The following is a 22,688-nucleotide window of genomic DNA, read 5'->3' on the forward strand; positions in this document are numbered from 1 at the left end:
CAAGCAAGGTGAAGGTAAGTAATATTTAACACTTAATCCTGCTGTACACGGACAAGAAAGATGTTAGCAGTTAAATAGATGTGTGTTTTTAATTGCATGTGAATAATATTTACATGCAATGATTACATCAAGTAACACACCCAAATACAATGTTTTGCAGGTAAGTAAATGGCAGCTTCTCTAAACATAGCAACTGGGTCCTGGTGGACCATTACTGAGCAGATGATTAATACATAAATATTCATAACACCATTCATTAGGACTGTTAACATTTCCAAATCTTCACGTGTACAATGACATACTTGAATGTTTGGAAACAACAGGTCTTCAGCATACATAAAATATTAATTAGATAATCTAAAGTCAACAAAACAAGGCCAAAGACATATTTACTTAATTATAAAATGTATTATTTTTTTTCCTTTTGAGAGCGAGTCACAGGCCTGCTTGTTGTCTCTTGGATTTTTCTTTTCCATTTGGCTACAACTTGAGTCACAACAGAGCCACTTTGAGTGGCCTGTGGCACTTCACGGGCAGGCCTTGTGGCCAGTGACTGTTCATGGGCAGGGCTTGTGGCCAGTGACTGTTCATGGGCAGGGCTTGTGGCCAGTGACTGATCACGGGAAGGGCTTGTGGCCAGTGACTGTTCATGGGCAGGGCTTGTGGCCAGTGACTGTTCATGGGCAGGGCTTGTGGGCAGTGACTGATCACGGGCAGGGCTTGTGGCCAGTGACTGTTCATGGGCAGGGCTTGTGGCCAGTGACTGTTCATGGGCAGGGCTTGTGGGCAGTGACTGATCACGGAAAGGGCTTGTGGGCAGTGACTGATCACGGAAAGGGCTTGTGCCCACTGACACATGTGAGCAAGTTGGTACTGCACCGACACACTTTATTCGAGCAAATACCTGGTATGTACCTGGCAGATACCTGGAATGCGCCGCTCCTCACCTCTGACAAGCCCCGTTGCATTTGCCTTCCCAGCCTGGGTTCATGCCTGGCTGATGGGCGGCTGATCTGTTAAATGATAATGATTAGGATTTAATAGGCTGCAATGCTTCGCGTGTCTACCAGATGGCATAAATTCATGAATTGTAATGCAGTATATATATATGTACTGTGCAGTATTGCAGCCAGCGGGAATAAAATGCTTCAATCCCTGCTGGAAAATAACTCAATGCACTCGGGCAGAAAACAGTCACAAACCTCAATACACCCGGGTATACCCGAATTCGTGGGACTAGCCGAGCTCGAATAAAGTGTGTCGCCAGTGTACACAGTGCACAACTGATGGTTGGTCCGTTTCATGTTTGGGTTTTTTTGTTTGTGTCCAAAAACTGGTCAGTAGTAACTGCTTGTGCTTTTTTGTTTTTGCCGCCTCCTTTGTAGGTGTCAGCTCCAGAATTTCTACAGATGGCAGCGGTAGGATGTTGTCAGGAACATGCACAGAACTTTCTGCTACTTTACCGGTAACATCCCGACCTGGGGAATGAACATCAGATGCATGGGGTGAAAAATGACCACCATGTAAAGATCCTTCCTGTGATGTGTTAAAGTTGAAATTTGGTACTGTTGTCATTCTCAAGTAATTAGCTTGGGTTTGCTGAACAACTAATGCTTCTAATGACGTGTTTATTTTTTGCAATTGTTTAGGCACTTCAATGAAGACTCTGTGGAGATGTGACAATTGTGATATCGTTTCTTCCTGCAGTGATATCATCCTTTCGTGTACTCTCATCAGATCAGAATGGCGACGATTTTCAGCTTCAACAATTTTTCCCTCTGAAGCTACTATTGCATCGTATGTGTTACTTGATGGTCGATTTGGCTGTGTAACTGTTTCAATGGGAACCTCTTCATGGTCACTTGATTGCATTTCTGTGTCTATGGCGGCATCATCATCATCATCTTCATCATCATGTTCTAAAAATAAATGTACACATTATGAAATGGCATGTTAATCTCTGCTGTTTTACTATGTAATTATACTGTGTGATAAGTAACACCTAACATGTTTCCATACGTTTTATAACGTCACATTAAAAACTACCTTGACTTACGAATAATGTTTGAACTCAGTATGAAAGAAGAATGAATGAAAAGTTGCTCTAAACTCACAACTCCTACATGATACTTAACATCACAAACACAATACATGTTGTCTTAAACTTCATTTTCACTGACACTAACTAATCCTATTTAAAGAACATGTGCAAAACAAATCATGAACATGACAACATAACATATAGAAGTGCACATATTATATGGGCACCACCTCATACACTCACCTTCTAGGTGTGTTGAGCTGCATGAACCAGGTGAAGACACTTGTTCCGTCTCAGGTGACACATGTCCTCCAGGGGCAACTATATATAACAATAACATCAGTTGTACATTTACATGTGTAAATATTGAACAAACAGTTATTGTATGTTCTGTATTTATGAGTAACTAACAGCATAAGTTCCTTTACCGAAAATGTGTGTGTGAAAGTGAACATAAATAGTTGTAATAACAATGTACATGCCTGTGTACTTAGAACTTTTGAGTTCCCTAACATACAACATACTATGTTTCTGCAGTAATGCGTTAGGATAAATTGATTAAATTTGTACATACAAATCATATGTTGTGTAGTCATCTCAGTATCATAATGTACATAACTATCATGAGATGAACATTCACAATGGTTATCATGAAGGTGGTCATATTGCAAAAAGATTCGTTTTTGGTAGAGGATATGTGTGGTACATTAATAGAAGCTGTGGCACACCTGAATGTGGCTGTCACTCAACAACACAACACATGCAGTGTGTGATAATGTGTTGCTGATATCAGTTGAACTATAGATATGAGTGAACGAATGTGTGACGTACGGTTTGATAACTAATGACTTGTTGGGGGATTTAGTACCTAGAGTTAAGCTTTCAAATGAGTGTGATTACCTTCAGTTTTGCTAGTCAGGTTGTAAGAACAGTATTCCCTTCCCCAAAAACCCTAATCAGGCAGACCTTTCAATTACTTCAAACAGGTGAAAATGGTGTGAACTAAGTTGACCGTAAGATGACCCTGTAATTTGGGTGTGTGCTGAACCCCACCCCCTCTGTTGACGTGTATGCTGTGATGACATATTCATTGCAGCTGCTTTAACACAATGGTAGAGGAGCTAAATAGTCGTCTGCAGTGTGCAAGTTATGAACACAATGACATAACATATGCTACGTGTGCCTCATTATGCTGTCTGTATATGACATCAAGCAAAAATGGACCTTTTCCTAAACAACTATACATTTGTTAGTGCAAGTTATGTTTGTAGGCCGTTGCATGCAATATATTCGATGCATGATTAGAATAGGCAGTAATGTCGTGTTTGTAGGAGTAAAATAAATAATATACACATTTATATTATACATATTTATGTTCTGTACCAGTAGCTAGTAATAATTTATCATTAGCATGTGTTACACATGTGCTACCCTGTTGTTCCCCATCTTCGCCCACCATCAAGTGCTTCCACTGCAGCAATGCTTTTTGGGAATTCACATTTAAATGACCACGCAATGGCACATGGTATATTAGTTACTGCTTTTAGTAGGACTACAACATATATGTCTATTTTGAGATATATATATATATATATATATATAGAGAAACAGACATATACATATATAGATGTAGGTATGCTTATATTGTGAAGACAGTATAAAAAGCAGCGGAAATATGTTAAATAACAGTAAGAAACGACACGCCTAGTACAGTAAGATTTCTCACCTGGTGGAAATTGTGAGGGATAAATTCCGATGTCCCGGTCACCGGCCAAACCCTCCACGACGACGGGAAGTAATTTTCCCCGAAGCAGCTCCTCCAATGGAGTTAAGATCAGACGTTGTGGTGGCGGGCCACCTCCAGTGCCAGAAGCATGCACGCGTTGGTCTTGTATTTTCTTTTTCAATTTTACCTAATATCGTCAAATCTTTTGCGACAATTCAGCTTGTCCCTGACACGATTCCCACACGCATTGACACCAATTATTATTGTGTCCCACATTTCATTTTTGCTTGAACAACTTGTCCGCGCTTGAAATACAAACAAAATATATGACGTTAAATCATAATAATAGAAGCACCAGTTTCCTACACTGCTAGCTGTTCCAAGAGATAGAAAACATGCTGTTTTAGGTGTAATATGTGAAGCACATGAGCATTCACTACTAAACCTAGACATGTAAGCAAGCTTGCATTAATATTGTATGCAGTTATCGCAAATTGAACGCCTGTGTTTAGTTGTCCTTGAAACGCATGATAAAAAGCTGTGTTTCCACAATAATTAACATAGACAGATATTCTGTACCCATATTTGCATATTAACAAAACGCACATGACCTAGGATCACATGTATTTGAAGAATAAATGGAAAGGTACACTTACCTACTAAATGTCCATAGAGACTGTCATAGTGCTCCAGAATCCCAGTGACAAGAGCTCTCTTTTCCTGGTCATTGAAGCGAGGATTACGTGGCTTCTCCACACGTTTCTTCCGAGCAGGTTTAGGCTCAGAGCTTGGTTGCTGCTGACTGGACTCTCCTTGTTCCAATGGAAGAGACTCCAAAGCTGGCCACCAGCAAGCACGCCACCACCAGACACCCCATCAGCAACTGAGCCACCAGCAGCACTCCCACTCCCACCAATAGCACTCGCACTCCTAGCACCAGCACTCCCACTTCCAGCAACAGCACTCGCACTCCCAGCACCAGCACTCCCACTCCCAGCAACAGCACTCACACTCCCAGCAACAGCACTCCCACAACCAGCAACAGCACTCCCACTCCCAGCAACAGCACTCGCACTCCCAGCACCAGCACTCCCACTCCCAGCAACAGCACTCCCACTACCAGCAACAGCACTCACACTCCCAGCAACAGCACTTGCACTCCTAGCAACATCACTCCCCTGAACAGTACGTTCACTCTGACGCGTAATCGCACGAGTAGCACTACCACTCACACCAGCATCACTCTTCCCACGCTTTGCGGGCATACTTACAGCACTCACAAAAAACAGAAAACAAATGTACAGCCAATCACACGAAACACTTCCACATAGAAAACAAGACAAATATGTAAACAAAACAACAAAGGACACAATACACAATTTCACAATACACAACAAGTCTCTCAGTCAATATGCAAATATTAAATCGCCCAGCTCTGTGCGTCTCTCTCTCTCTCACTCCCAACAACACAGAGAAAGATTAACAGTACACGTTGCCTTTAAATATGGCGCGCTATCCAATACATGCTGGCTTCGCCTGATTCAGCAAGATTTTTGATTGGCGAACGTAACAGCACTCCGCCACGCACGCCGATACACCTGTGTGTGAGCGGCAAATCATCGTGAGAGAGGGCGGATTTGTTTTCGTCTTGATTTTGAAGGGATTCGGCACTTACTGCATACGGAGAGGGAAAATCGCCAATAACATGACTAATCGGTAAGCTTGCCGATTTCACATATTCGTCGCTTACTGCATGAGGCCCTATGTCTTGATCTCTAATAATGCTGTATAGTTCTGACAATTTGCTTTTGTCCTGCTCTTTTGATTTAAAATAGTCGTCTATTCTATTGTTCTTTAGTACTGTAATTTTATGGTTTGCCAATTTTTTGCAATAACTGATTAGCTGTGTATATGAGAAGGCGTGTATTAGATTTTGGGGGATGTCCCATTTTTGTGCGAGCTCCTGGAATGTCATATATTCCTGTTTGTCTGTGTTAATCACATGCTCTAGGCATGTAATGCCTTTTTGTTTCCAAATTTGGAATGATGTTTGGGTATGCCCTGGTATAAATTTGGGGTTGTCTTGGATTGGTAGATATCTAGAAATTGTGTGTGATAGTTAAAACTTTTTTCTGACCGTTTTCCACGTTACTATGGTATCTTTGATTAGAATATTGTTTCTTTGGGTCACTGGGATGTCTCCCCATTTAGTATGTATTAGCTCTCTCAGGGAGGTCTCTGGAGAAAACTCCTTTTCTATTTCTAGGGAGGAGTAATGATTGGTGTCTTTTATCCAGTCTCCTACATGTCTCATTATACTTGCTATGTTATAGTTCCTGATATTCGGTAGGGTGATACCTCCCATTTCCTTTGGTAATTGTAATTTTTTTAGAGCTATTCTGCTTCTCTTATTTCCCCATAGGAATTTTGTTGTTGCTCTATTTATTTCAGTAATGTCTTCATGTTTGAGGAGCATAGGGAGAGTCTGAATGGGATATAGGAGTCTGGCAAACGATATCATTTTGATCGCGCTGGCTCTCCCAAATAGTGATAAGGGTAGTGTCATCCAGTTTTTTAGTTCCTGCACTATTTTTTTTATGATAGGTTTAAAGTTATTCTCGTATAGTCTGGAAATTTCTGCCTCCAGCATGATCCCCAGCTATCTAATGGTTTTTTTTGTTACTTTTACAGGGAAGTTATACGGTGTCCTTGTGTCTGGGGGTTCTTTAATGTACATCATTTCAGTTTTAGATATATTTATTTTAAAGCCCGCGAACGACCCGAATGTCTCTATTTGCTGTAGAACCTTTTTGATTGATTCATCTGGGTTAGTCATGAACATTAGTATGTCGTCTGCAAACATTGATAATTTCAGTTCTGTTTTGTTTATCTTGATCACCTTAAAATCCTCCATTTGTCTCAGGTAGATAGCCAGAGGTTCTATTGCTAGATTGAAAAGCAGGGGTGATAGCGGGCACCCTTGGCGTGTCCCTCTATATAGTTGGAATGGGTCTGATAGGTGTCCTGCTGCTATTATTCTAGCCTTTGGGGTGTTGTACATTGCCTTTATCATGTTACTAAAATTTCCCCTACTGTAAGTCCAAATTTGTCTAGCACGAAAAACACATGTTCCCACATTATGTTATCAAATGCTTTCTCGGCATCGATAGTCATGAGGGCTGTATTCCCTATCTTGTGTAGTCGGACCCACTCTATTGCCGCTAATACTTTTCTGATCTTTTTCACTGCAGATCTTCCCTTGACAAATCCCGACTGGTCAGGGTTTATCAAGGACGGGAGAATGTTCGCTAGCCTATCTGCCATAATTTTAGTGAATATTTTAGCGTCCTGGTTAATCAGTGAGATTGGTCTGTACGACTCTGGTCTTAGGGGGTCCTTCCCCTGTTTGTGTATTATCATTATATGGGCCATTTCACTTGTTTGCATAAAGGTGGCGTCTTTCAGTGCCTTGTGATATAATTGTTGTAGTGGTTCTATCAGGTCTTCTTTTAAGAGTTTGTAGTATTCTCCTGACATACCATCCGGGCCTGGGGCCTTACAGTTTTTAAAGTTTTGAATTGTGTCCTCTATCTCTTTTTGAGTAATAGGGGAGTTTAAACTGTCTATTTCTTCTTGACTCACTCTAGGTATTTTAATGTCTTTAAAAAAAATATCCCTTGATTCTGTATTTATTTCTGTGGTTGTGTAACTGTATACCTTACATCAGTGTCATGGTTGCCCGTCTCTGTCCCCCTTGGGGATCGGTCTTTTTCTTGCTGTTAAGTTTTCGGTTTCTGTCTGGTGTCTGTCCTTGTCTCTTCTTGTTCTGACTATGCTGCTTCCTCCCAGTTGCGATACCAGGAGCCCAATGTAGGTTTGACTCGATAAGAAAACAATAGGAGAAAAAACATTCAGGTTATTGCATGACAATCACATTATTATGGTTTTATGCTTTTTGTGTTTGCCTCTTCTTTTATTTTCACCTCCCCTGCCCTTTCTTCGCCCTCCTCCTCCCCCCCCTCTCTTCCCCCACTTCTTCTCTTCCCCCCCTCTCTTCCCCCTCCCCTTGTCTTCCCTTTCGTACTCCTTTCCTCTCCTCTCTTCCCTTCCTTGCCCTCTTTTCCCTCCCTGCTTCCTCCCTCTCCTACCCCCCCCCTTCTTCAATTCATTCTTCCCCCCTCTCCCTCCCCCTCTCTCCCTTTCCTTTCCCTTGCCTGAGGCGTTCTTGGCTCTCCCTCCACTGTTACTCCTTTCTGTCCCCCCCCCCCAGTTTGGCCACTATTTTGCATCCAGTCCAAAATACATACATGTGCATGTTATAGGGCCACGTTATAAGGCGTGGGGGCCCTGTGTAGTTTATATATACTTCTGCCCTTAATACCAGTTACACACTCAGATATCCACACACATCCCTATGTGCTGTCAATCAACCTGGGCTTGTTCATACACACTCTTGGGCCACACATATACTTATATCCATACATACCCACATACATCCACTCTTTTTTTTTGACAAGGGACAACTATCTTAATTCAGTCTCTTTCAAGCAAAATGTGTTCCTTGGCTCTGCATTCGTCTGCTTCAGCGGTCGTCTCTTGTATCATTCCGGTCCTCCTCTGCGTTCCTGGGTGTTGTCATCTTTGACTCCCAGCACTCCCAGCAACAGCACTCCCACTACCAGCAACAGCACTCACACTCCCAGCAACAGCACTCGCACTCCTAGCAACATCACTCCCCTGAACAGTACGTTCACTCTGACGCGTAATCGCACGAGTAGCACTACCACTCACACCAGCATCACTCTTCCCACGCTTTGCGGGCATACTTACAGCACTCACAAAAAACAGAAAACAAATGTACAGCCAATCACACGAAACACTTCCACATAGAAAACAAGACAAATATGTAAACAAAACAACAAAGGACAAAGCTTTCACAATACACAACAAGTCTCTCAGTCAATATGCAAATATTAAATCGCCCAGCTCTGTGCGTCTCTCTCTCTCTCACTCCCAACAACACAGAGAAAGATTAACAGTACACGTTGCCTTTAAATATGGCGCGCTATCCAATACATGCTGGCTTCGCCTGATTCAGCAAGATTTTTGATTGGCGAACGTAACAGCACTCCGCCACGCACGCCGATACACCTGTGTGTGAGCGGCAAATCATCGTGAGAGAGGGCGGATGTGTTTTCGTCTTGATTTTGAAGGGATTCGGCACTTACTGCATACGGAGAGGGAAAATCGCCAATAACATGACTAATCGGTAAGCTTGCCGATTTCACATATTCGTCGCTTACTGCATGAGGCCCTATGTCTTGATCTCTAATAATGCTGTATAGTTCTGACAATTTGCTTTTGTCCTGCTCTTTTGATTTAAAATAGTCGTCTATTCTATTGTTCTTTAGTACTGTAATTTTATGGTTTGCCAATTTTTTGCAATAACTGATTAGCTGTGTATATGAGAAGGCGTGTATTAGATTTTGGGGGATGTCCCATTTTTGTGCGAGCTCCTGGAATGTCATATATTCCTGTTTGTCTGTGTTAATCACATGCTCTAGGCATGTAATGCCTTTTTGTTTCCAAATTTGGAATGATGTTTGGGTATGCCCTGGTATAAATTTGGGGTTGTCTTGGATTGGTAGATATCTAGAAATTGTGTGTGATAGTTAAAACTTTTTTCTGACCGTTTTCCACGTTACTATGGTATCTTTGATTAGAATATTGTTTCTTTGGGTCACTGGGATGTCTCCCCATTTAGTATGTATTAGCTCTCTCAGGGAGGTCTCTGGAGAAAACTCATTTTCTATTTCTAGGGAGGAGTAATGATTGGTGTCTTTTATCCAGTCTCCTACATGTCTCATTATACTTGCTATGTTATAGTTCCTGATATTCGGTAGGGTGATACCTCCCATTTCCTTTGGTAATTGTAATTTTTTTAGAGCTATTCTGCTTCTCTTATTTCCCCATAGGAATTTTGTTGTTGCTCTATTTATTTCAGTAATGTCTTCATGTTTGAGGAGCATAGGGAGAGTCTGCATGGGATATACTGCTGCGGCACAGTTTATTCGAGCATTTGCCCGTTCTGTGCCGCAGCAGTAGCCTGGCGCGCGCCCGAGTGTGACGGGCGGTACCGACCACACTTCAATAAAGTGTGTCGGTAGTGTAGGAGTCTGGCAAACGATATCATTTTGATCGCCCTGGCTCTCCCAAATAGTGATAAGGGTAGTGTCATCCAGTTTTTTAGTTCCTGCACTATTTTTTTTATGATAGGTTTAAAGTTATTCTCGTATAGTCTGGAAATTTCTGCCTCCAGCATGATCCCCAGCTATCTAATGGTTTTTTTTGTTACTTTTACAGGGAAGTTATACGGTGTCCTTGTGTCTGGGGGTTCTTTAATGTACATCATTTCAGTTTTAGATATATTTATTTTAAAGCCCGCGAACGACCCGAATGTCTCTATTTGCTGTAGAACCTTTTTGATTGATTCATCTGGGTTAGTCATGAACATTAGTATGTCGTCTGCAAACATTGATAATTTCAGTTCTGTTTTGTTTATCTTGATCACCTTAAAATCCTCCATTTGTCTCAGGTAGATAGCCAGAGGTTCTATTGCTAGATTGAAAAGCAGGGGTGATAGCGGGCACCCTTGGCGTGTCCCTCTATATAGTTGGAATGGGTCTGATAGGTGTCCTGCTGCTATTATTCTAGCCTTTGGGGTGTTGTACATTGCCTTTATCATGTTACTAAAATTTCCCCTACTGTAAGTCCAAATTTGTCTAGCACGAAAAACACATGTTCCCACATTATGTTATCAAATGCTTTCTCGGCATCGATAGTCATGAGGGCTGTATTCCCTATCTTGTGTAGTCGGACCCACTCTATTGCCGCTAATACTTTTCTGATCTTTTTCACTGCAGATCTTCCCTTGACAAATCCCGACTGGTCAGGGTTTATCAAGGACGGGAGAATGTTCGCTAGCCTATCTGCCATAATTTTAGTGAATATTTTAGCGTCCTGGTTAATCAGTGAGATTGGTCTGTACGACTCTGGTCTTAGGGGGTCCTTCCCCTGTTTGTGTATTATCATTATATGGGCCATTTCACTTGTTTGCATAAAGGTGGCGTCTTTCAGTGCCTTGTGATATAATTGTTGTAGTGGTTCTATCAGGTCTTCTTTTAAGAGTTTGTAGTATTCTCCTGACATACCATCCGGGCCTGGGGCCTTACAGTTTTTAAAGTTTTGAATTGTGTCCTCTATCTCTTTTTGAGTAATAGGGGAGTTTAAACTGTCTATTTCTTCTTGACTCACTCTAGGTATTTTAATGTCTTTAAAAAAAATATCCCTTGATTCTGTATTTATTTCTGTGGTTGTGTAACTGTATACCTTACATCAGTGTCATGGTTGCCCGTCTCTGTCCCCCTTGGGGATCGGTCTTTTTCTTGCTGTTAAGTTTTCGGTTTCTGTCTGGTGTCTGTCCTTGTCTCTTCTTGTTCTGACTATGCTGCTTCCTCCCAGTTGCGATACCAGGAGCCCAATGTAGGTTTGACTCGATAAGAAAACAATAGGAGAAAAAACATTCAGGTTATTGCATGACAATCACATTATTATGGTTTTATGCTTTTTGTGTTTGCCTCTTCTTTTATTTTCACCTCCCCTGCCCTTTCTTCGCCCTCCTCCTCCCCCCCCTCTCTTCCCCCACTTCTTCTCTTCCCCCCCTCTCTTCCCCCTCCCCTTGTCTTCCCTTTCGTACTCCTTTCCTCTCCTCTCTTCCCTTCCTTGCCCTCTTTTCCCTCCCTGCTTCCTCCCTCTCCTACCCCCCCCCTTCTTCAATTCATTCTTCCCCCCTCTCCCTCCCCCTCTCTCCCTTTCCTTTCCCTTGCCTGAGGCGTTCTTGGCTCTCCCTCCACTGTTACTCCTTTCTGTCCCCCCCCCCCAGTTTGGCCACTATTTTGCATCCAGTCCAAAATACATACATGTGCATGTTATAGGGCCACGTTATAAGGCGTGGGGGCCCTGTGTAGTTTATATATACTTCTGCCCTTAATACCAGTTACACACTCAGATATCCACACACATCCCTATGTGCTGTCAATCAACCTGGGCTTGTTCATACACACTCTTGGGCCACACATATACTTATATCCATACATACCCACATACATCCACTCTTTTTTTTTGACAAGGGACAACTATCTTAATTCAGTCTCTTTCAAGCAAAATGTGTTCCTTGGCTCTGCATTCGTCTGCTTCAGCGGTCGTCTCTTGTATCATTCCGGTCCTCCTCTGCGTTCCTGGGTGTTGTCATCTTTGACTCCCAGCACTCCCAGCAACAGCACTCCCACTACCAGCAACAGCACTCACACTCCCAGCAACAGCACTCGCACTCCTAGCAACATCACTCCCCTGAACAGTACGTTCACTCTGACGCGTAATCGCACGAGTAGCACTACCACTCACACCAGCATCACTCTTCCCACGCTTTGCGGGCATACTTACAGCACTCACAAAAAACAGAAAACAAATGTACAGCCAATCACACGAAACACTTCCACATAGAAAACAAGACAAATATGTAAACAAAACAACAAAGGACAAAGCTTTCACAATACACAACAAGTCTCTCAGTCAATATGCAAATATTAAATCGCCCAGCTCTGTGCGTCTCTCTCTCTCTCACTCCCAACAACACAGAGAAAGATTAACAGTACACGTTGCCTTTAAATATGGCGCGCTATCCAATACATGCTGGCTTCGCCTGATTCAGCAAGATTTTTGATTGGCGAACGTAACAGCACTCCGCCACGCACGCCGATACACCTGTGTGTGAGCGGCAAATCATCGTGAGAGAGGGCGGATTTGTTTTCGTCTTGATTTTGAAGGGATTCGGCACTTACTGCATACGGAGAGGGAAAATCGCCAATAACATGACTAATCGGTAAGCTTGCCGATTTCACATATTCGTCGCTTACTGCATGAGGCCCTATGTCTTGATCTCTAATAATGCTGTATAGTTCTGACAATTTGCTTTTGTCCTGCTCTTTTGATTTAAAATAGTCGTCTATTCTATTGTTCTTTAGTACTGTAATTTTATGGTTTGCCAATTTTTTGCAATAACTGATTAGCTGTGTATATGAGAAGGCGTGTATTAGATTTTGGGGGATGTCCCATTTTTGTGCGAGCTCCTGGAATGTCATATATTCCTGTTTGTCTGTGTTAATCACATGCTCTAGGCATGTAATGCCTTTTTGTTTCCAAATTTGGAATGATGTTTGGGTATGCCCTGGTATAAATTTGGGGTTGTCTTGGATTGGTAGATATCTAGAAATTGTGTGTGATAGTTAAAACTTTTTTCTGACCGTTTTCCACGTTACTATGGTATCTTTGATTAGAATATTGTTTCTTTGGGTCACTGGGATGTCTCCCCATTTAGTATGTATTAGCTCTCTCAGGGAGGTCTCTGGAGAAAACTCATTTTCTATTTCTAGGGAGGAGTAATGATTGGTGTCTTTTATCCAGTCTCCTACATGTCTCATTATACTTGCTATGTTATAGTTCCTGATATTCGGTAGGGTGATACCTCCCATTTCCTTTGGTAATTGTAATTTTTTTAGAGCTATTCTGCTTCTCTTATTTCCCCATAGGAATTTTGTTGTTGCTCTATTTATTTCAGTAATGTCTTCATGTTTGAGGAGCATAGGGAGAGTCTGCATGGGATATACTGCTGCGGCACAGTTTATTCGAGCATTTGCCCGTTCTGTGCCGCAGCAGTAGCCTGGCGCGCGCCCGAGTGTGACGGGCGGTACCGACCACACTTCAATAAAGTGTGTCGGTAGTGTAGGAGTCTGGCAAACGATATCATTTTGATCGCCCTGGCTCTCCCAAATAGTGATAAGGGTAGTGTCATCCAGTTTTTTAGTTCCTGCACTATTTTTTTTATGATAGGTTTAAAGTTATTCTCGTATAGTCTGGAAATTTCTGCCTCCAGCATGATCCCCAGCTATCTAATGGTTTTTTTTGTTACTTTTACAGGGAAGTTATACGGTGTCCTTGTGTCTGGGGGTTCTTTAATGTACATCATTTCAGTTTTAGATATATTTATTTTAAAGCCCGCGAACGACCCGAATGTCTCTATTTGCTGTAGAACCTTTTTGATTGATTCATCTGGGTTAGTCATGAACATTAGTATGTCGTCTGCAAACATTGATAATTTCAGTTCTGTTTTGTTTATCTTGATCACCTTAAAATCCTCCATTTGTCTCAGGTAGATAGCCAGAGGTTCTATTGCTAGATTGAAAAGCAGGGGTGATAGCGGGCACCCTTGGCGTGTCCCTCTATATAGTTGGAATGGGTCTGATAGGTGTCCTGCTGCTATTATTCTAGCCTTTGGGGTGTTGTACATTGCCTTTATCATGTTACTAAAATTTCCCCTACTGTAAGTCCAAATTTGTCTAGCACGAAAAACACATGTTCCCACATTATGTTATCAAATGCTTTCTCGGCATCGATAGTCATGAGGGCTGTATTCCCTATCTTGTGTAGTCGGACCCACTCTATTGCTGCTAATACTTTTCTGATCTTTTTCACTGCAGATCTTCCCTTGACAAATCCCGACTGGTCAGGGTTTATCAAGGACGGGAGAATGTTCGCTAGCCTATCTGCCATAATTTTAGTGAATATTTTAGCGTCCTGGTTAATCAGTGAGATTGGTCTGTACGACTCTGGTCTTAGGGGGTCCTTCCCCTGTTTGTGTATTATCATTATATGGGCCATTTCACTTGTTTGCATAAAGGTGGCGTCTTTCAGTGCCTTGTGATATAATTGTTGTAGTGGTTCTATCAGGTCTTCTTTTAAGAGTTTGTAGTATTCTCCTGACATACCATCCGGGCCTGGGGCCTTACAGTTTTTAAAGTTTTGAATTGTGTCCTCTATCTCTTTTTGAGTAATAGGGGAGTTTAAACTGTCTATTTCTTCTTGACTCACTCTAGGTATTTTAATGTCTTTAAAAAAAATATCCCTTGATTCTGTATTTATTTCTGTGGTTGTGTAACTGTATACCTTACATCAGTGTCATGGTTGCCCGTCTCTGTCCCCCTTGGGGATCGGTCTTTTTCTTGCTGTTAAGTTTTCGGTTTCTGTCTGGTGTCTGTCCTTGTCTCTTCTTGTTCTGACTATGCTGCTTCCTCCCAGTTGCGATACCAGGAGCCCAATGTAGGTTTGACTCGATAAGAAAACAATAGGAGAAAAAACATTCAGGTTATTGCATGACAATCACATTATTATGGTTTTATGCTTTTTGTGTTTGCCTCTTCTTTTATTTTCACCTCCCCTGCCCTTTCTTCGCCCTCCTCCTCCCCCCCCTCTCTTCCCCCACTTCTTCTCTTCCCCCCCTCTCTTCCCCCTCCCCTTGTCTTCCCTTTCGTACTCCTTTCCTCTCCTCTCTTCCCTTCCTTGCCCTCTTTTCCCTCCCTGCTTCCTCCCTCTCCTACCCCCCCCCCTTCTTCAATTCATTCTTCCCCCCTCTCCCTCCCCCTCTCTCCCTTTCCTTTCCCTTGCCTGAGGCGTTCTTGGCTCTCCCTCCACTGTTACTCCTTTCTGTCCCCCCCCCAGTTTGGCCACTATTTTGCATCCAGTCCAAAATACATACATGTGCATGTTATAGGGCCACGTTATAAGGCGTGGGGGCCCTGTGTAGTTTATATATACTTCTGCCCTTAATACCAGTTATACACTCAGATATCCACACACATCCCTATGTGCTGTCAATCAACCTGGGCTTGTTCATACACACTCTTGGGCCACACATATACTTATATCCATACATACCCACATACATCCACTCTTTTTTTTTGACAAGGGACAACTATCTTAATTCAGTCTCTTTCAAGCAAAATGTGTTCCTTGGCTCTGCATTCGTCTGCTTCAGCGGTCGTCTCTTGTATCATTCCGGTCCTCCTCTGCGTTCCTGGGTGTTGTCATCTTTGTCACGTACTTTTCCACCTGGTCGTGGGAGGTGAAGGTTTTCACACCTGTGTCGGTGTAGATTTTTAGGGTTGCTGGATAGATCAGCGCAAATTTCCATTTTTGCTTGTAGAGAGTGCTGCATACCCTGCTGAAATCTCTCCTTTTTTGTGAGACCGTTGCCGAATAGTCCTGGAAAATCATAATTCTCTTGTTCTCAAATGTCAGTTGGTCCATCTCCTTAAAAGCTTTGATAATTCTGACTTTGTCGTCGAAGTTGAGAATCTTTGCTATTATTGCTCTAGGTTTAGTTTCTTGGTCTTGCCTTGCAGCACCCATTTTGTGTGCTCTCTCGATATTTATTGCGTGGTCTGCGGATAGCCCAAGGTGCTCTGGGATCCATTTCTCGCAGAACTCTATCAGTTGGTACTGTTTTACTGATTCAGGCACTCCTATCAGTCTTATGTTGTTTCGTCAAGACCGTTTTTCAAGGTCGTCCACTTTTTCCTCCAATATGCAGTTTTTTTCCTCAGTGCTTCTACTGCTTGACGCACTTCAGACATTTCATCCTCCACATTGCTAATTCTAGTTTCAGTCTCCTCCACTCTTGAGGTATGTGCTGTCAGCTCATTTTTCAGCTCATCTATGGATGTTTTTATTTTGTCAATTTTTTTATCTAATTGTGGGAGAATTTCTCTTGCTACAGCCTTTGCAATGTTTTCATGCTCTGACCTTGTTTGTGCCTGATTGTCTGCTTCCCCGGTCTGGCTGGATTCTCCTGCCTGAGCCTCGTGGCTGTCGGCCATTTTCAGTGTTTCTCTCCTCTCTCCCTTGTCCTGGCGCTGTTGCTGCTGTTTTGGGGCCATCTGTGCAGTTTTGGAGAGATATTTCTCCATGCAGGTACCTCCGCTTGTTGAGGCGTCTGTCCCTTTAATTTTGGAGATGTTTTGCCGGCTATCGGCTTGCGGTTACTGCGGCTTTCCCCGTCGGACCAGCGGAGCTCCTCTCAGTGCGTCCTCACAGCCCTGGCGCCATACCGGTAGTCTTTCCAGCTTTTTGGGACCAAGTTCTCAGAAACTAACGTAACAGCCACAGCTAGGATTGTATGTCAATTTGAGTTCCAGGAGATTTGGACTAAGTCGTGGTCATGAAAGGACCAAGTCTCAGAAGGGAACGTAGCTGTGGCGTATGAAATGCTATGCCGATTTGGGTTACAGGAGATTCTGGGCTAAACTCTCCAATAGAGTTTCCTGCAACTAGGAAAGTCTAGTTTTCGACCCCAGTCCCAAAGTAAGTGTGTCTTTTTGTCTGTATTTTGTGTTCCATTGTATGTAAGCGAATTTATGCCAAATAAATTACAATTTTTTTCATTACCTTGTTTTGCTGAATGAATGATCCTGGTAAAAAAGGTGTAAATAACCTGGTCTCCCATGACACTTGGACAGATTTAATAAATATTATAACACACAGACACCATCCTTTCTCCCCCCCCTATCCCTCCATGTTCTCAACACCCCCTCTGCCCCTGTATATGGTTATTGGGGCGGGGGGTGAAGTGTGGTTCAAGGAGCCTCAAACATCTAAACAAATTGCCCACACCATAAACAAAGCTGTAATTAGCATGCATTGCCCAAACATTAAATGTAGCTTGGCAGTTTCCTTGACTTGATTTGCAAAATTTCACACAAAGGGATCAACGCATGAAAGATCAGTCAAAAATTGTATTTATTAAAGGTGCCAACCAAGTGTTTATAAAAAAAGTATCAAAGTGTAAATAAAAAAAAATATCATAAAAAGAGTAAGTAGATTTTTGACTTCCCCACCATCATCTTACAGTTAGTTTTTTTGACGCGTTCTGTTCTGAAACAAAATACAAACACTTCTTTAAGTAATGATTGAATGTTGTATGTAGTTACACCAGTGATTCTAATTCTTCCAAATGAATGTGCAATTGCATGCTACAATAGCATAGGAAAATATAAAATGAAAATGTTTACTTTATTACTTCAATTGAAACGCATGTCAATAGACCAGGTTGATTTTCTAGGCATACATATACAGTGCAATAAAGTAATTTAGAAAGTTAAGTTTATCTTCTGAAAATATTCAATTAACCAATTACTACAAACTTAAGAAATGTACCTTCATTAGAAACCTTGATGATACAGTAGGTATTGAAAGTGGTAGCCATAACGATCCATAGAAGTCACAATAGGATGAGTTCAGGGATACTCAGATGGTGTCACATTGCAAGATGGGGAAGTAGTATTATTCAATCGCTCGGTCCCATTTCTTTTCCTTATATTGCCATCAAACATACCAAGAAAATATGGGTGTACTGACCAAAAACCTTGTCACACCCTGGGTATGTCGGTGTGTGAATAAAGCAAACATAATTCTGCCACCCACGATGGTTAAATGAATATTTGAAGTATTCATAATTGCGAATGATAGTCATATATTTGATACAATGGCTTTCTTATCTGCTCTTTTATTAATTGCTGAAAAAAACACAACAAAAACAGATATTTGATGGTGCATTTGAGTCGTTTATAAGCAGTGGCCTTGCCGGCCCCAAGGAATAACTCGAAGTAAATGTGTACAGTAGGCACACATTGACGCATCAACATTTCCTATTTAGTTACATAAAACAAAAATAACCACAATTTTGATAATGTCTTGAGTGACCAAGGCCATAAAACAATGTTGCTTTGTAAGACATATACTACCACGGGCATCTGTTTTCAAACATACACATATGGCCTGCACGGGGTCCTCCATAGACAATGACATACACTATGGCATCAGCCAGACAGGTGCCAAAATGCAAAGAAACATCAGAATTATGTCTAGCATATTCCTGTGAAGATACAGGTGTGAATAACATGAAGAGTTGCTTTGAACTAAATGGGATGTATATTGATTATATCTTCCAAACATAACGATTGATGTCCGCACTTTTGTTGAGTGGAGCTGGAGAAACAAGCAGGACATATATTTATAAGACCTGTGACGTCCCATTTGAATGACAAATGGTTCCAAGCAATCTGATTGGCTGGGATAACCATGTGACAGTTTTTTTTAATGTAATGTCATGTAAAGGGAGTGAAACCAGCCAATCAGAAAGGCTCTGCTTCCTTTCCCTTTAAGGTGACGTCACCAAAACCAAGAATGCTGCCGTCACATGTTACTTCAACCAATCAGATTGGGGATATACATCTCAAAATCTGATTGGTTGTAATAAACTGGGTCAATTTTTGGAAAGGATGTGTTGTCTCTCTTCGGACCACTCGAGGACCCCGGACACGCGTGGGGCCCCCGGACACCCCCTCCAGTCTCAATCCTGTGCAAAAAAACCCCATAAAAAGCAAGCTTTTATGTATCTCTCTTTTTAGCACCAGCATTTAGCTGTTGCCAAAATATTGAGAGATTTTATAGGCAGATAAGATTATCACTGCTTTGTGAATAGCTATTACTGGCAAAAAAAAGAGCTTTTGCCTTTTTTTGGAATATCGGATGACTTTTTTGCCTCTGGCTGTTAATCGGCGTTAAAATGCCATTTTAGCATAATACTGCACTGTTATCACTGCTTTGTGAATAGCAGATCAGGCAGTATCATGCTATAAGGGCACTTATTGCCCATTAAACCACTTATCACCGCTTTGTGAATAAGCCCCATTGTGATGATGATGATGATGGTGATAATAATACTAATTTTGCAAGAACAAACTAGTGTCTGTTTATTTAATACATTAAACTTGTCAATGAAATGACCTAAAACTCTATTCAAAGACACAGAATTTCGATTTTACTCCTGAGCAGAAAAGATTTTTGAATTATTTACATAAACACTCACTGCCCTAAGCATTACATGCCGTCTAGTGCACAGATTGTAAACATTGTTAAATTATAATTTAGGCTGTCAATGGAGTGACAAAGTGCATTAAAATACACGGCATCTCAAGAATCATGCTGCTTTCGGTGTAAATGAGAGATTGCGTGCTTTGTCATTATCTGTGCATTGCATCTTATTGCTTTGATTTACAATGTTTTCAAATCCAATTCATTGCTCTTCTGCTGGAGGCATCACTACTTAGAAAATCATTGCAAAAACCACGTTTATCAAGTTGTGAATAGAGGTATTGTATATTGTTCGTCTAACATTGACAGTAATTATGCTACACAAGATACACATACATTTGTGGTAACGAATGAGCCATTCTAACCATATGCTAGTGATTTCCATTTTTGCTGTATGCAATTGTCAGTATGTGAGTAAAATATATATTATTTTACATTGTTGTATTAGAGTAGTTAACCTGCAGCTATCTTAGGAAATGAATTGATAACGAGGTGTTAATACTGTCACATTATTTAACAGTAGTGCTATTGAAAAGAATAGTTAGGAGATAACACACATGTTTTAACGCATTATGTTGTGCATTAGTTTGCATTACCAGGGGTAACATCTGCTACATCTGCAGCTGCAGGATATTTAAACCAGCTGCCTGCTTGAAGTCAATTCAACGTAGACCTTGTCTTGTTCCTGACTGCTTTGTTAGCCTTGTGAGTTTCCCTGCTCTGGAATATTTCCATCCCTGTCCTAAAACAGATTGTACAATACAGTATGTCTACAGAAAAAATGATTTCAGTAAAACTATGCATCTTTACTGGACATTAAACAACTGCACCCAACTTGCCTTTAGTAATGTCTGTATACCGTCAGACGGTATACAGATGGTAGCTATTCAAACGTCCAAGACTTTGCTGAACACTCAATCATTCTTTTTATGTATACGCGATTTTGTTATGAATACTATTTCAGTTACTTTCTGCTGCTGAAAGATTTTCCTTTGAAAGCATAACAAATAACACCCAAGATAGAAATAGAATGTATATAAATCATTGGCATCATTTATAACAGTGCACAAAAAAGCACTGACCATTTTGATTTACAAATATATATATATATATATATTTTTTTTTAATTTTTTTTTTGAAATGGTAAAAATTCTATTAGCTGTTTTGGTCGTGAAGAAAAATAGATACAGTAGGATGTAGGTGGTGTAGATACTGTAGGTTTCAAAAGCTCTGTACACTATACATAAACTTCATCTATGATAAGCACGATCCAGACGAGGAACAAGCGGAGCACTAGGAGAACAAGTGAAAAGGGGCTACGAACTTGATATGATTAAAATGTCCTTTATTGATCCAGCGACATCAGAGGAAAAATATATATGCACAGCTCGGACGCGTTTCACGCAACAGCGCTTTGTCAACGAGTTCCTCCTACATAACATACATGTATACTAATATAGTATGCCAACCTCGTCCACCCGGAAGTTACGTCACTCTAGTTTTGGCGCGAAAATTCTAAGTATGGGATATCATGGAGAAGTATACCTCAAACCATAGAGTGTATACACTGCCATCTAGCAGGTGGAGTGGGTAACAGCAATAAAACACATTTAAAATACCACAATTGTTCAAATAGCAAACTAGGTAGAAAAAAAGAACATATAATAAAAAATGGAGCAAGATATATAGAAATCTATAAGTATACATCTTTCAACCAATGGTATTAATCAACTTAATGATGGTTATTAAATGTGAGACTTATAACAACAATTACAGATAGATTATTGGTTAGTTATAGCATATAGTGATAGCTATTGGGCAGATATATGAATACAATATCCATAGTAGAACTAATCTACATGTACATCAGGGACACAAAGATAATTAATATCTGGATGTTATAGGATAAGTATAACACATTGTACTATATGATCTGCTTCCCCATCTAGATCATGATTTAATCACTGTCCCCATCTCTATGTAAGAATTGTGCATATTCTAAGATTTAACCAACTGGACATAATTGGTCTCAATCCAATAGATTAAAGTGTAAAATGCTCACTTGACTTCATTTACATTTTGATCTAAATGTAAACGTACAGTGTTCAAAATTCCTGTTGATATACAGTAGCATATACCTGCATGTTTTTTAATACGGCACGCACAAGGTTTAGAGGCCATCACTTATTTTTTAGATTTTGATAATTCTTTATCCACTGTTCAACAACAATTTATTTTAGATAGTATTAATTTTATACTCTGTCACAATTATTTTTCCTTTGAAGGTCACTTCTATCTCCAGACCACTGGGACGGCCATGGGGACCCGCTTTGCTCCCAACTATGCTGGTCTTTTCTTGGGAAAATGGGAACTTGATGTCATTTGGAATAACAATGTTTAGAAACAACATCTTAAGTACTACAGACGATACATTGATGATATTTTTATTGTATGGTCTGGAACACATGACGATCTTGATTTGTTCATTAAGTATTTAAATACCAATGATAGAAATCTTATCCATACTGGTGAAAATAACAGCCAAGAAATCAATTTCTTGGATCTTAAAATGTTGATTCAAGATAATCATATCAATACAAAAACATTTTTCAAATCTGTGGATGTAAATTCCTACTTAGACCATAATAGCAATCACTCTTAGTTATGGCTAGATAACATCCCTTGTAGCCAGGTATTACGTGTCCGTAGAAATTGCTCCCAGATTACAGATTTTGATACACAGACACAAAGTCTGGCTACCAGGTTCATTGATAAAGGATATGATGAAAAACTTATCAAAAAATCTATCAAGAAGGGTAGAGAAACTTTAAGAAAAGATTTACTTATTCCCAAATCTAGAGGAACTACTTTTAAAGAGAAATTTTTTATCGTAATATTCCAATTTTTATCACTGGGTTTTGCAGACAAGAAAATAAAGTGAGAGGTATTCTCAAAAAACATTGGGATATCCTGAAAATGGATCCCATTATAGGAAATAAATTACCCCCAAATCCAAAAATAGCATTCAGACGAGCTAAAAATATTAAAAACTGTCTGGCGCCAAGTGTTTTGAAAAAAGCTAATACTAATGCACCT

At 40.7% G+C, this 22,688-nt stretch overlaps 1 protein-coding gene across 1 annotated transcript; it reads right to left on the reverse strand.

The window, feature by feature from the left end:
- Nucleotides 1-1,236: 1,236 nt before the first annotated feature.
- LOC142500993 (uncharacterized) lies at nucleotides 1,237-6,681 on the reverse strand. Its single transcript, XM_075610264.1, has 4 exons — nucleotides 6,451-6,681; nucleotides 3,768-3,954; nucleotides 2,285-2,362; nucleotides 1,237-1,919 (listed from the first exon to the last, which is right to left on the reverse strand). Exons 1-4 carry the CDS (start codon nucleotides 6,679-6,681, stop codon nucleotides 1,237-1,239), a joined length of 1,179 nt encoding a protein of 392 aa, XP_075466379.1.
- Between the last annotated feature and the right edge of the window lie 16,007 nt (nucleotides 6,682-22,688).

This window comes from Ascaphus truei, chromosome 1, assembly GCF_040206685.1.
Source record: "Ascaphus truei isolate aAscTru1 chromosome 1, aAscTru1.hap1, whole genome shotgun sequence".
Lineage (NCBI taxonomy): Eukaryota > Metazoa > Chordata > Amphibia > Anura > Ascaphidae > Ascaphus > Ascaphus truei.

Excerpts from the sequence above, each read along its gene's own strand:
- LOC142500993 (XM_075610264.1), bottom strand. The coding sequence starts at position 6,681 with ATGGAGGATTTTAAGGTGATCAAGATAAACAAAACAGAACTGAAATTA. Across the intron at positions 2,363-3,767 it reads TCCCTCACAATTTCCACCAG|TTGCCCCTGGAGGACATGTG; the intron begins GTGAGAAATCTT and ends TGTTATATATAG. Across the intron at positions 1,920-2,284 it reads CAGCTCAACACACCTAGAAG|AACATGATGATGAAGATGAT; the intron begins GTGAGTGTATGA and ends ATTTATTTTTAG.